At 40.7% G+C, this 12,473-nt stretch overlaps 1 protein-coding gene across 2 annotated transcripts in view; it reads right to left on the minus strand.

Annotated features, from left to right (window-relative positions):
- Positions 1-3,644: 3,644 nt before the first annotated feature.
- The window catches only part of LOC108718083 (splicing regulatory glutamine/lysine-rich protein 1), a 41,437-nt gene continuing 32,608 nt past the window's right edge, over positions 3,645-12,473 (minus strand). The window contains exons 6-14 of one of the 2 annotated variants that reach the window (XR_001935967.2): positions 11,770-11,948; positions 10,478-10,608; positions 8,563-8,668; positions 7,845-7,964; positions 6,607-6,753; positions 6,387-6,479; positions 6,013-6,151; positions 4,367-4,594; positions 3,645-4,254 (exon numbers count right to left, since the gene is read on the minus strand). Coding sequence is in view for 1 of the 2 variants with exons in the window: in XM_018265680.2 (XP_018121169.1) it covers positions 4,454-4,594; positions 6,013-6,151; positions 6,387-6,479; positions 6,607-6,753; positions 7,845-7,964; positions 8,563-8,668; positions 10,478-10,608; positions 11,770-11,948 (1,056 nt within the window). In the remaining variant the exon portion in view is untranslated. Of the gene's footprint in view, positions 4,595-6,012; positions 6,152-6,386; positions 6,480-6,606; positions 6,754-7,844; positions 7,965-8,562; positions 8,669-10,477; positions 10,609-11,769; positions 11,949-12,473 lie in introns of both variants that reach the window. The other variant, XM_018265680.2, reaches the window with a different exon arrangement.

The raw sequence follows: 12,473 nt of genomic DNA on the forward strand, positions 1-12,473 counted from the left end.
GTGTGTGTATGGATGCTGGGTTTTCATTTGGAGGGGTTGAACTTGATGGACTTTGTCTTTTTTCAACCCGATTTAACTATGAAACATTTGTAATATTTGACATTTATAAATACAGGTATGGGACCTGTTATCCAGAATGCTTGGGACCTGGGGTTTTCCAGATAACGGATGTTTCCGTAATTTGGGTCTTCATGCCTTAAATCTATTAGAAATTCATTTAAACATTAAATAAACCCAATAGGCTGGTTTTGCTTCCAATAAGGATTAATTACATTTTAGTTGGGATCAAGTACAAGCTACTGTTTTATTATTATAGAGAACAGGGAAATCATTTTTAAAAATTTAGATTATTAGATTATAATGGAGTCTATGGGAGATGGCCATTCTGTAATTTGTAGATTTTTGGATAATGGGTTTCCCGATAACAGATCCCATACCTGTACAGAGAAAAAGGAAATAGTTTTTTAAAATTTGGATTATTTGGATAAAATGGAGTCTATGGGCGACAACCTTTCCGTAATTCATAGCTTTCTGGATAATGGGTTTCCAGATAACAAATCCCATACCTGCACAGAAAAAAAGGAAATAATTTTTTAAAATTTGGATAAAATGGAGTCTATGGGAGACAACCTTTCCGTAATTCGGAGCTTTCTGGATAATGGGTTTCAGGATAACGGATCCCATACCTGTACAGAGAAAAAGGAAATCGTTTTTTAAAATTTGGATTATTTGGATAAAATGGAGTCTATGGGTGACAACCTTTCCGTTATTCATAGCTTTCTGGATAATGGGTTTCCAGATCACAAATCCCATACCTAAACAGTAAAAAGGAAATAATTTTTTTTAAAATTTGGATAAAATGGAGTCTATGGGAGACAACCTTTCTGAATAACGGGTTTCCAGATAACAGATCCCATACCCATGTAGAATATTTTTATTTACAGACTCCAACCCTTGTGCCAACATTATCCCATAGTTGTTGCTTTCCAAACAGACACAAAACAAAGTCTTATGGACACCAATTGTACTAGAGAATCTATGATGAGAAGCAACATTCAGGGCAGCAGAGGAGGAGGGATATACTTAGGTACATGCCTGGCTTCTATTAATAAGGCCTTCCCTTCTATTAACTGTCATTAACTGTCATCTGTGTATCAGCTTTACAGATAAGGAGGAGAGGGTATTAACTGATCCAGTTACAATAAACGGCCCTAGAACTATTTACACATAACGTTCACTTAGTGTGTACTTTTGAAAATATAGATAGTATTGAAATAGTAATTTCAACCCCCCAAAAAGTGCTTGTTTTGTACATCACTAATTCTTTCAATATGTCTCTGCTTCAACCTATAGCCTAAATAGCCAGTAGCTCATTGATTGCTGCTTGAGGTCACTTATAGTTTAGCTAAAAACAATTCCATCCAGCGAGGTTCATGTGTGGCTGTGGACTTGATCCCCCATTTCACAAGGTATGGGATTTGTTCCCCCGGAAACCCGCTATTCAGAAAGCTCCCAATTACGGAAAGGCCATCTCTCATAGGCTGCTTTATAAGACAATAATGGTTTGAATGAGAGACTGCAATATGAATAGGGGAGGGCCTGAAGAAAAAGATAAGTAATAAAATGTAACAATTTTTTGGCTATAAGAATAAATTAAAAATAAAGAATCAAGACCAAGTGTAAAGTTGCTAAGAATTTGCCATACAGGTATGGGATCTGTTATCTGTAAACTCGTTATCCAAAAAGCTTTGAATTATGGGAAGGTCCATTTTATCCAAATAATCCAAATTTTGAAAAATTATTTTCTTTTTCTCTGTATTAATAGAAAAACCTGGTTTTATGTAATGTTTACATGATTTTCTAGGAGACTTAAGGTATGAAGATCCAAATTACAGAAAGATCCTTTATCTGAAACATTCCAGGTTCCGAGCATTCTGGATAACAGGTCCCATACCTGAATACAGTCAGTTACTGACCTTATAATTAACTAGGGATGCACCGAATTCACTTTTTTGGATTCGGCCGAACCCCCAAATCATTCAAAAGATTTGGTCGAATACTGAATCGAATCTTAATTTGCGTATGCAAATTTGGAGACGGGAAGGGGAAAAAAATTTTATTTCCTTATTTTGTGACAAAAAGTCTTGTGATTTCCCTCCCCACCCCTAATTTGCATATGCAAATTAGGATTCAGATTCGGTTTGGCTGGGCAGAAGGATTCGGACAAATCTGAATCCTGCTGAAAAAGGCTGAATACTGGCCTAATCGTGGATTCGGTGCATCCCTATGATTAACCATCCGCAATTCCCAAAATTGCTCAGAGAAAGTTTAAATGTCAATGGCCCTCACTATAATAAAGATATAAACTCCCATATAGATATGTTAATTAAACTGTGTAACTGCCACAGAGTGCAGAATCTATAAAGAAACTATAGTCAGCACACTACACTCTATATTTCCCATCCACACTTTGATCAATGTCAGAAGCAAGTTAATTACAAGGCCTTCATATTTGTGCTCATCACAGGTTTTTGTGTTGCCCCTTTAAAATAAAAGAAATGCATTGGACTCATAGCCCTAATACTTGTGTCTTTCTGTTATTTTGATGAACCTTTTATTTTAACCACCCTTCCCCACCCTCTCCTCTTTATACCCTATACTCCATGGTGTGTGTTGTTATATATAAATTGTTGTTGTTATAAGATAAAGGCTTAATAAAATTTCAGTTATTAAAAAATAAAAGCAATGAAGAAAACCTCATGATCAGACACAGCTGCCAACATATTAAAAGGAGAATTCAACCCTAAACTTGAAAAATCGCTATCCTACATAGACCCCCGTCCCCCCCAAGTGTTACCCTGGGCCCCTAACGTTTTACTTACCCCTCAGTGCAGATTCAGACATCAGAGTTCAGGGGAGAAAATTGCTCCAACTGCGCATGCACCATGACGGTCTCATTCCGAAGATGAATGAATTGGCCTAAGATGGCGCCCATGAACTCCAATGCCTGAATCTGCACCGAGGGGTAAGTAAAACATTAGGGGCATTTGTCCGGGGTAACACTTAGGCTTGGGGGGAGGGGGGTCTATGTAGGGTAGGGTTTTTTAAGTGTAGGGTTGAATTCTCCTTTAAAGGAGAATTCAACCTGTAATAAAAAAAAAAACCCTCTCCCCTACCTTGGCCTCAGCATTCACGGCAGCCATCTTCTTTGTTCGGGCTTTTTCAGAAGTTTCAGTGCATGCGCAGTTGGAGTCAATTTCTAGTCCCGAATCAATGCACATGTGCAATTTCCGAAAAAATTTTGTGACTTTCAGCTCATGCGCAGAAATGCCGTCAATACACGAATTAGAATATGGCTGCCGTGAACTCTGAGGCCAGAATCCGCATGGAGGGGTGAGTAAATAATTAGGGCCATTTGCCCCGGGGGGCAGGTAGGCTGGGGGGAGGGAGGTCTACCCAGGGTAGGGTTTATTTTTATTAAGGGTTGAATTCTCCTTTAAAGGCCGACGTCTCCATCTGAAGCAATCATTTCCATTTGTGGAATTCTAGAAGAAACCCAAATGGCACAAGCCTAAAGTAGTGATAATTATGTCACCTTGGAGTTAATGAAAGTCAGAGATAAAAAACAACGGCAGAGACGGGTATTTACATTAGGTTTTAATGACGGATATCGGCAGAATATTTTCAAGTCCTTGAAAGAATAATGTGTAAAACACTTGCAGAAGGTGCTCAGTAACGATGATTATTCCTTGAACGGGCACTTGAATATTTTAATTGGACAAGACCACGTATGTCTAACCCATGGACTTCTATAGCTGCTGGGAGCTGCAACATGTCCCTGACAGTCTTTCAGAACCTGACAGACTCTTGTTTTTACAAAGAAGTGTCAGCCTCTGCGTCACATTCAGCGTGGTCATTGCCTTGCAGGATTCCCGTATTATATGGATTTAACGGAACAAGTTAGCTGCATTGTTTATTGCTACTTCATTTACTTGGTTAAAAAAAATAAGATCTTTTTGATGCAATATTTTGTGTCCAACTGCCGATCATTCCTAAACATATTAAAGCTCAAAGTAGTAGGGAGAGTGCCCAAACATACATAAAATTAAATAAAAAGGACCAGTCTCTTTACCAGTAATTCCTGCAACTGTTTCAAAGTCACAAAAGAAACACCAATGGAAAAGAATGATGTCTGGTGCCGATAAAGAAGTGTTCTGTAACGTCTGCTGATGTCATGGAAAATGCCTTCGGATTCTGTGATAGAATGAACAGTTTCATCAGTCCACTTGTTAAGCAGCTCCAGACACAAGCCAACACTGTGGCAAACATACAATACTAGAGAAAAGGATGCGCCGGAGGAGCTTACATTCTGGGCGTCACATACGGTCACATAAGAGTGCCAGCGGGACGTCAACATTAAAACAGAACCATAGTTTTTAGCTCCAGGTTGCCACTAGGACGATGAGCTTGCCATTTCCTCTGTCTGTGGGGGGCTTTCTTCTGTAACTTGACAGTCCCCATTGTGCTGTGAATTCCCTTTATCGCGGAGAGCTTCCTTCATGTTATTCCGTTCATCTTTAATGTGATCCGTTTCCTGGCAAGCAGAATGGTTCAATTAAAAAGGGAACAACTAATGAGAGCAGGATAAAACCAACATATATTTAGGAGGCAACTCCTGCTTTAGTAAATGTAGCGTTTGCCATTCTGTCTGCTCCTTGTTTGGGCCGAGCAGCAGGGGGCGCTACAGTAACACATTCAGGATATTAGTGTACAAAATGCTATTCATAGAATTGAAAAAAATATTTAATGTAAAAGGAAAAGCGTTTAGGGAATCTCCTAATTGACATCACTGACTACATTATGTGCAGTTTTTTTTAACAATTCTGTTTATTGAAATGTACAGAAAAGAAAAGTATTAAACACAGTGGTATGGTAGTACATTTCTGAGTTTAGTTGTTTTACAGAACATCACTAACAATAAACAGATTACACTAAATATTGTGTGGAGTGCCCATTTATTTTATTTATTTCTTTAATCATTTGCACCACAACCTTGTGGACGATGTGGGGTCCCTTAAGACGTGTCTAGGGGTTGTCGGATCTTTTAAGAAATGTCTAGGGGTTGTCAGGTCCCTTAAGACATGTCTAGGGGTTGTTGGGTCCCTTTAGACGTGTCTAGGGGTTGTTGGGTCACTTAAGGCATGTCTAGGGGTTGTCGAGTCTTTTAAGACATGTTTAGGGGGTTGCCGGATCCCTTAAGACATGTCTAGGGGTTGTCGGGTCCCTTAAGACGTGTCTTGGGGTTGTCGGATCTTTTAAGACATGTCTAGGGGTTGTCAGGTCCCTTAAGGCATGTCTAGGGGTTGTTCGGTATTTAAAGACATATCTAGGGGTTGTCGGGTCCCTTAAGTCGTGTCTAGGGGTTGTTGGGTCCCTTAAGGCATGTCTAGGGCTTGTTGGGTCTTTTAAGACATGTCTAGGGGTTGTTGGGTCCCTTAAGACGTGTCTAGGGGTTGTTGGGTCACTTAAGGCATGTCTAGGGGTTGTCGAGTCCCTTAAGGCGTATCTAGGGGTTGTCGAGTCCCTTAAGGTGTGGCTAGGGGTTTTCGGGTCCCTTAAGGCGTGTCTAGGGCTTGTCGGGTCCCTTAAGGTGTAACTAGGGGTTGTCGGCTGAATATAACACTAGTGGCATAGAAGAGCGTCACGGGGGTAATATCATGGGATGGGGAGTTGGTTACCAGGCTACTGATTTGGGAAGATTTGGGTACGTGGCCTTGCTCCCTTGGGTGGGGTCTTCTTCAAGGTCTAAACAAGCACCCCATACTTTATGAAATTTATCAAGACAGTTGTTCTCATATATGTTAATTTGTATAAAGTTGTAGCTTTCCAGATAAGATCTAGCCTGACTGTTGGTCCAGAGGTAGCCTTCCAGTGCAGCATTATGTGCATAGTTAGTTTTAAGGTGACCTCCCATTTATGGACAGTGTCCTATAGAGGCCATTGTGTACTTACAGTTAGCTTAGTGTCATACTGATCAGCTGCTTCCTTCATCTCTTGGTCTTTACGTTTCTGGGATACTGAGTGATTCCTCTCATGTCTGTTACTGCTGTGGTCAAGTTCTTTCCCTCTTTTTTTCTCTTTCTTTGATTTGCTAAAAGATATCCCAAATACAAAATTTTAGCATTTATGTAATCAACAATAAATGAAAAGCCGATACCTTTTATGCAACAAACGGGGTGATCCCAAGCATTATTCCATGGTGCTCTTGACACAGTTCAACAGATCAAACATTTGTGTACTTGCATATTACACTCAACTACAACACACAGATCACAGGTCAATATATAAAATCTCCTGTAGATAAATGTCATCCCAGAATATCCTACCTCCTAGGAGATGGAGATCTAGAAGACTTTTTTACTGTTTTGGAACTTCTTGGCGATTTTGAAAGACTCCTGCTCCTCCTTTTGCGCCTCTCTCTGAGAAGAAAAAAGAAATTCAATTTTGATATATTTTTAGAAAAAATTCCCCTGGGAGGAGAAATGGAGCAGGACAGGGCAATGACAGACAGTAGGAGAATATTCTCTGCTAACTCTGGCCACATACCTGCTGGTACTTTGAGACCTTTTAACAGAAGAGCTGCTCTTGGAAGGATTTCTGGACCTTTTCTCTTTCCTTCTTTTATCATACTTGTCTTTCAGCCTCTCTTTTTCCCGGACTTTACTCTTGTATTCTTTCTCTTTCTTTTTGTCCCTGCAGAATGATCAGGGAAATCAAACAGACACATAAAACCTTTCAGCTCAGCCAGTGCAATGAGTTTTATCTGCTGAATTATTAGGCAAATAACACTTTAACTTCCTTGAAGGAAGAAAGCAGAGGGTGGGCCTATCTGAATTATTATCTATATTGTGATGACATATTCAGCGGTACTTTACAAAGAATATACTGATATAGTGATGTCATTGTGTGTCTGTAAGTGACCGTGCTAGCTTGTGCTAACTATAAAAAATCTGTAAGTAATGCTTATAGCTGGCAAAGCCTTAAGGTGGCTATAGACGTAACAATTATGATCTTTCTTGGAAAAGATTTTTCCCAAGAAAGATTGTTCGTTTCAATACACACGTGTAGAGCTGAATCATCAGATATACAGGTAGAAACAATAGAATTCTACCTGTATGTGACGATTCAGCACTAACAATGGACGATGTTTGGGTCCCTTCCAAGGCACCCAATCAAAATTTTCCACCCAGCCCGATCGACGAGCCAACCGATATCAAGTCTTCTGCCAATAAATTTGTTTTGTACGATATTATCTGTGCGTCTATGGCCACCTTTAAGATGACCATACATGCAGAGATCCACTCGTCTGGTGACACTGCCAAACGAGTAGATCTTTCACAATATGCCCCATGGTAATCCGAACATTCGGCCCTAGGGCTGAACGATCGGATTACAACGAGGAGCAATGGGCTCCGACGGGTCGGTCGGCGGAAAAATTAAGACTTCCCGATCTATATGGTTGCCAGATATCGATCGGCAAGACCCGTCGGAAGCCCCCACAAAGGACCAATATCGGCAGCTTTATCTGCCCGTGTATGGCCACCTTTAATGTTTGCAGCAGGACATTGGCAACTACTTGCATCCCCTACTCAAATCATTTAATTTGAAGCCAAGGGGACAGGGAGGGAGTAAGTCCCTGGAGCAGGAGAAGCTCTTTTTTAAAACCAGATATTCAGTTCTTCAAGCTCAAGGACCCCTAAGCCACGTGTGCCTGAACTGAACATGCAAAGTTGCTCTTTTGCCTCAATATGTTTGATGAGTAGGTTTTGGGCAAACTTAAATACCTGGAGCGTGAGCGGCTTCTCGACCTGCGACGGTCTTTAGACCTAGAGCGCTTCTTATGCGGGCTTTTCGACCTGCGTCGTTCTTTGTGCCTGGAAGGTGATCGGTTACGTGAGTGGCTTCTGTTATTAAAAACAAGGAAACCTCCAGTTAGTAACTGCTCTTTGCAAATCTTCCACTGAAAATGTTCACACTTGTAAAAGGAACTCTGGTGTGGATACTCTCTAATACTGTGGAGTTGAAGTCTTGGGGTATCTGGAGTCAGAGTCGCCAAAAATGTACCGACTCCTTAAATGCAAAAACTAAAAGTAATCAAAGCAGATTTAAGAGCTTCTATGGAGGAGGATATGGCAGAAGCAATTCTGTTTCTAAGAACAATTCTTAATTTTGGATTGTATTTAAAAGCTATTCTACAGCTATATGCCAGCTTCAATTCATTATTTTCAAACTGTTTTTGGTTAATGTAGTTGTGGTCACCTTGTCTAGTTAAAGAAGCCCAAAACATAAGGCACCACATTTCTAGACAAATTCTTCTATTTGTTGTCTGTCACTAGTTTAGCAGACAAAAATGGTGATGTTGGTGACACTCTGAGGCAGCTAATTGCATTAATAGCATTAAAAGAAAAATAATATAACTACCCCCACCTGAAACTGTTTCCTATTAAACTCTAGTCACTGAAATCTTTACCAGGCAAATTCCAATGAAGAGTCTCTTCTCACCTGTGCTTTGAATGTGACCTTTTCCTTCTGGAACGCGACTTGGAGCGAGATCGGGAACGAGTTTTGGAGTGCTCCTTTATGCTTTTCTCATCTGGTTTTTCTGTGTCTGAATAGAAATGTATATCAGCATAAACACACTCAGAACATGTAAAGAAGCACTGTGCTTGTATGGGCAGAAAGAACATGGAGCGTGATGTATACCAGTGATCCCCAATCAGTATCTTGTGAGTAACATGTTGATCCCCAACCCCTTGGATGTTGCTCCCAGTGGCCTCAAAGCAGGGGCTTATTTTTGAATTCCTGGGGAAAGTTTTGGTTGAATAAAAACCAGGTGCACTGCCAAACAGAGTCTCTGTAGGCTGACAGTCCACATAGGGGCTACCAAATAACCAATCACAGCCCTTATTTGGCACCCCAGGAACTTTTTTCATGCTTGTGTTGCGCCTCAACTCTTTTTACATCTGAATGTTGCTCATGGGTGAAAAATGTTGGGGACCCCTGATCTATCCCAAAAACAGCCAGAAATAACATAACTACATATTCTATTGGCAGAATTAGACATTTATTGTGCAATAAAAAAACACCACCACCAGAGGTACCTTCATTTAATCCATGTATAAATGTTCACATTACCGGATACTTACATGGGGTATATTATAACACCATACATTTAGATAACATATACATTAAGAAAGATATTAACATTAAGGAGGTTATTTATCAAAGGTCAAATTTCAGAGCTATGTGAGCTTTTTTCAACCTTGAATGAACTTCTGTTTCTTATTTAAAGGAGAAGGAAAGGCTAAAATTAAGTAAGCTTTATCAGAAAGGTCTATATGAATACACCAGTAAACCCTCAAAGTAGTGCTGCTCTGAGTCCTCTGTCAAAAGAAACACCACATTTCTTTCCTTCTATTGTGTACTCATGGGCTTCTGTATCAGACTTCCTGCCTTCAGCTTAAACCTCCAGGGCTAGGGCTTGAGCATGCTCAGTTTGCTCCTCTCTCCTTCTCCCCCCTTTCCTCCCTGCTGTAATCTGAGCCCAGAGCTATGAGTGAGCAGGGAGAGACTCAGGCAGGAAGTGATGTCACGCCAAGCTAATATGGCAGCTGCTATCCTAAACATAAAGAGAGCTTCTAGAGCTGTTTACTCAGGTATGGAAAAGCATTCTGCAGAAATATTATAGCTTGCACTATTGTGGCCGATCTATTGGCAATAAACTGCTTTGCTAGCTTTCCGTCTCCTTTAAGAAAAAACGTGAATGTAAAAAAACTCGAATCAGTGAGTTTGAGTTGCGAAACCTGAATAAAGGTGGCCATACACTATAAGATCCGCTTGTTTGGCGACATGGCCAAACGAGCAGATTTTTTTCCTGATATGCCACTAACGCCAGGGCTATATCGGGGGTAATCTGAACGTTCGGCCCTATGGCCGAACGATTGGATCACGACGAGCGCAATGGGCTCCGACGGGATGGTTGGGAGAAAAATCAAACCTTCCCAATCAATATCATGTACAGATATCGATCGGAAAGACCCGTCGGAAGCCTCCATACACGGGCAGATTAGCTGTTAAATTGATCTAAACGACCGATATCGGCAGCATTATCTGCCCGTGTATGGCCACCTTAAGTTTTTGGCACAAAAAAACCTCGAATTGCTCCAATTGATTGGGTTTTTGAGTGAAATCCACTGAAATAAACCCAAAAACTATCAATCTTCAAATGGTTGAAGGAACTTCTGCCATTGACTTCTACATGATCTTGACAGGTTTTAGATGGTGTTATTTGAGCTATTTCCAGGGTCAGGGTATTAAAAATCTCAACAACAAAAAAAAACCTTGAAACTCGAATTTTTCATGGAAAACACAACTCAACCCTTAATAAATCTGCCCCTAAGGGTAACAAGTGAAGTACCTGGTTCAATAGCCGCTGAAATGAAGGACTGCGCTTCCCTTACTCGCTTCATCACTTCCTCCAGTTCTTTCGCTGCAGCTTGAGGAGTCATCTCAGGCGGCTTTACAATTGCATTGTTTGAGTGATTTATTCTGTATAAAGAGATAGCTCCTTTTAGCACCATATGGACAGCAAACAGACCCTGGACTCCAAAAGGCTGCCATTCTCCCTTCAGTTTGTCATGTTTCCACTGAATAACGGCACAAGTAAATGTATGAGTATTTCACTGTTGCTTTTGCCCCCCAGCTTCTTTGAAGGTGCTGATTTTCAACCAAACTGCCTGGCATTGGTCTAATTGGAATGTGTGGACTCCTAATAGGCAAGATGGTTAATCCATTTATCTGATGTCTGTATTGTCACTCAAATATGATCATTGGTTTGTTATATTAATGTACTGGGCCAATGAAGCTACAGGTGAGTGCAGACAAACTGGCCATTGATCTGCCCAATTAGTTAGAAGCTGAAACAAGCACCGAAGGGATGCACCAAATCCACTATTTTGGATTCGGCCGAACTCCCTTTGCGAAAGATTTGCCCGAATACCTAACAGAATCCTAATTTGCATATGATGGGAAAAACTATTTTAACTACCTTGTTTTGTGACAAAAAGTCATACGTTGCCCTCCTGCCCCTAATTTGCATATGCAAATTAGGATTCAGACGGGCAGAAGTATTCGGCCACATCCGAATCCTGCTGAAAAAGGCCGAATCCCGCATCCCTAATATCTACTAAGCTTTAGTAACTAATTTTGCACTCTTTTCTGCACTGAACCTTACTTTTTTTCATGAATATGAAACTCAATTTTCTCCCCAACTTCACTTTTGCATACACAATGGTAAATATAATGGATTCTACTATACTCTCAATGCAACACAGTATCATTTTGGGTGCAAATCAACTGGCAAAGGGATTCTGAGTGCAAATATGCTGCCAAACTGGCCAACATTTATATGCCATTCATCAGCTTTGATTATCCCAGGTCTGACAGCCTTGTTTTTATGATTTTATAAAGATGGCTTGTAGTGATGAGGTTGTCTGCATAGCTCACCATTCTGTTTACAGTTTCAATTTGCAGCCCTATTTCCAAACTATAATCAGTTAATATGTTGTCACGCTAAAAATACACAATAATAATAATAATAATATGAAATTGTTCTCATGCTACAATATTTGTTTATACTGGATGATGTCTAGACATAAACTGCAGCAAATCAGTCAAACAAATAACAAAACCAGTTACTGTGTAACTTACTTAAGTGGCCGATCGCCAAACATAACGCCATTGAAGGTAAGCGCTCGGGTCACGGAATTTTGATCGGAAAACTCGACGAAAGCGAACCGCGTGGGCTGTGTCTCATCTCCAGCCATCCGTACAAATCGAACATCGCCGACTTGCTTAAAGAACTCCAGCAGCTGATCTGCTGTTGTGGTCTGGAACAGTCAAAGTGTTAAACAATACAAATGAAAGCATTACCAAATACAGGGCCACTGTGATCTGTTATAGAACCATAAGAGTAGCATTCCTGAGCATTCTATTTGCTTAAAGGACAAGGATTGTAGTTACCTGAAACCCCAGGCCGGTGCTCCTATCAGCAGAAAACTGTACCGGGCCTGGGTTATACCAGTGAGCACCACGGAGCGATCTTCTTCCGTCTTCTTCTGTCTTCGCATGGCGGCGCATGCGCAGTAGAACAAAAAACTGAGCTTTAACTAAAAAGTCAGCTATTTCATTCTTTTACTGCGCATGTGTTTGCCCCAGGAAATTTGAAGTCGGAAGTGGATCACTCTGTGGTGCTCACTGGTATAACCCCGGGCCGGTGCAGTTTTCTGCTGATAGGAACACCAGCCCGAGGTTTCAGGTTAGTAAATACAATCACTAGGGGGTGCCTAACATTTGGCACCCCCAAGTGCTGCAAGCCTTTCCTTCTCCTTTAATGGTATCCTCCACTTGAAATC

The sequence above is a fragment of the Xenopus laevis genome, chromosome 1L (assembly GCF_017654675.1).
Source record: "Xenopus laevis strain J_2021 chromosome 1L, Xenopus_laevis_v10.1, whole genome shotgun sequence".
Classification (NCBI taxonomy): domain Eukaryota; kingdom Metazoa; phylum Chordata; class Amphibia; order Anura; family Pipidae; genus Xenopus; species Xenopus laevis.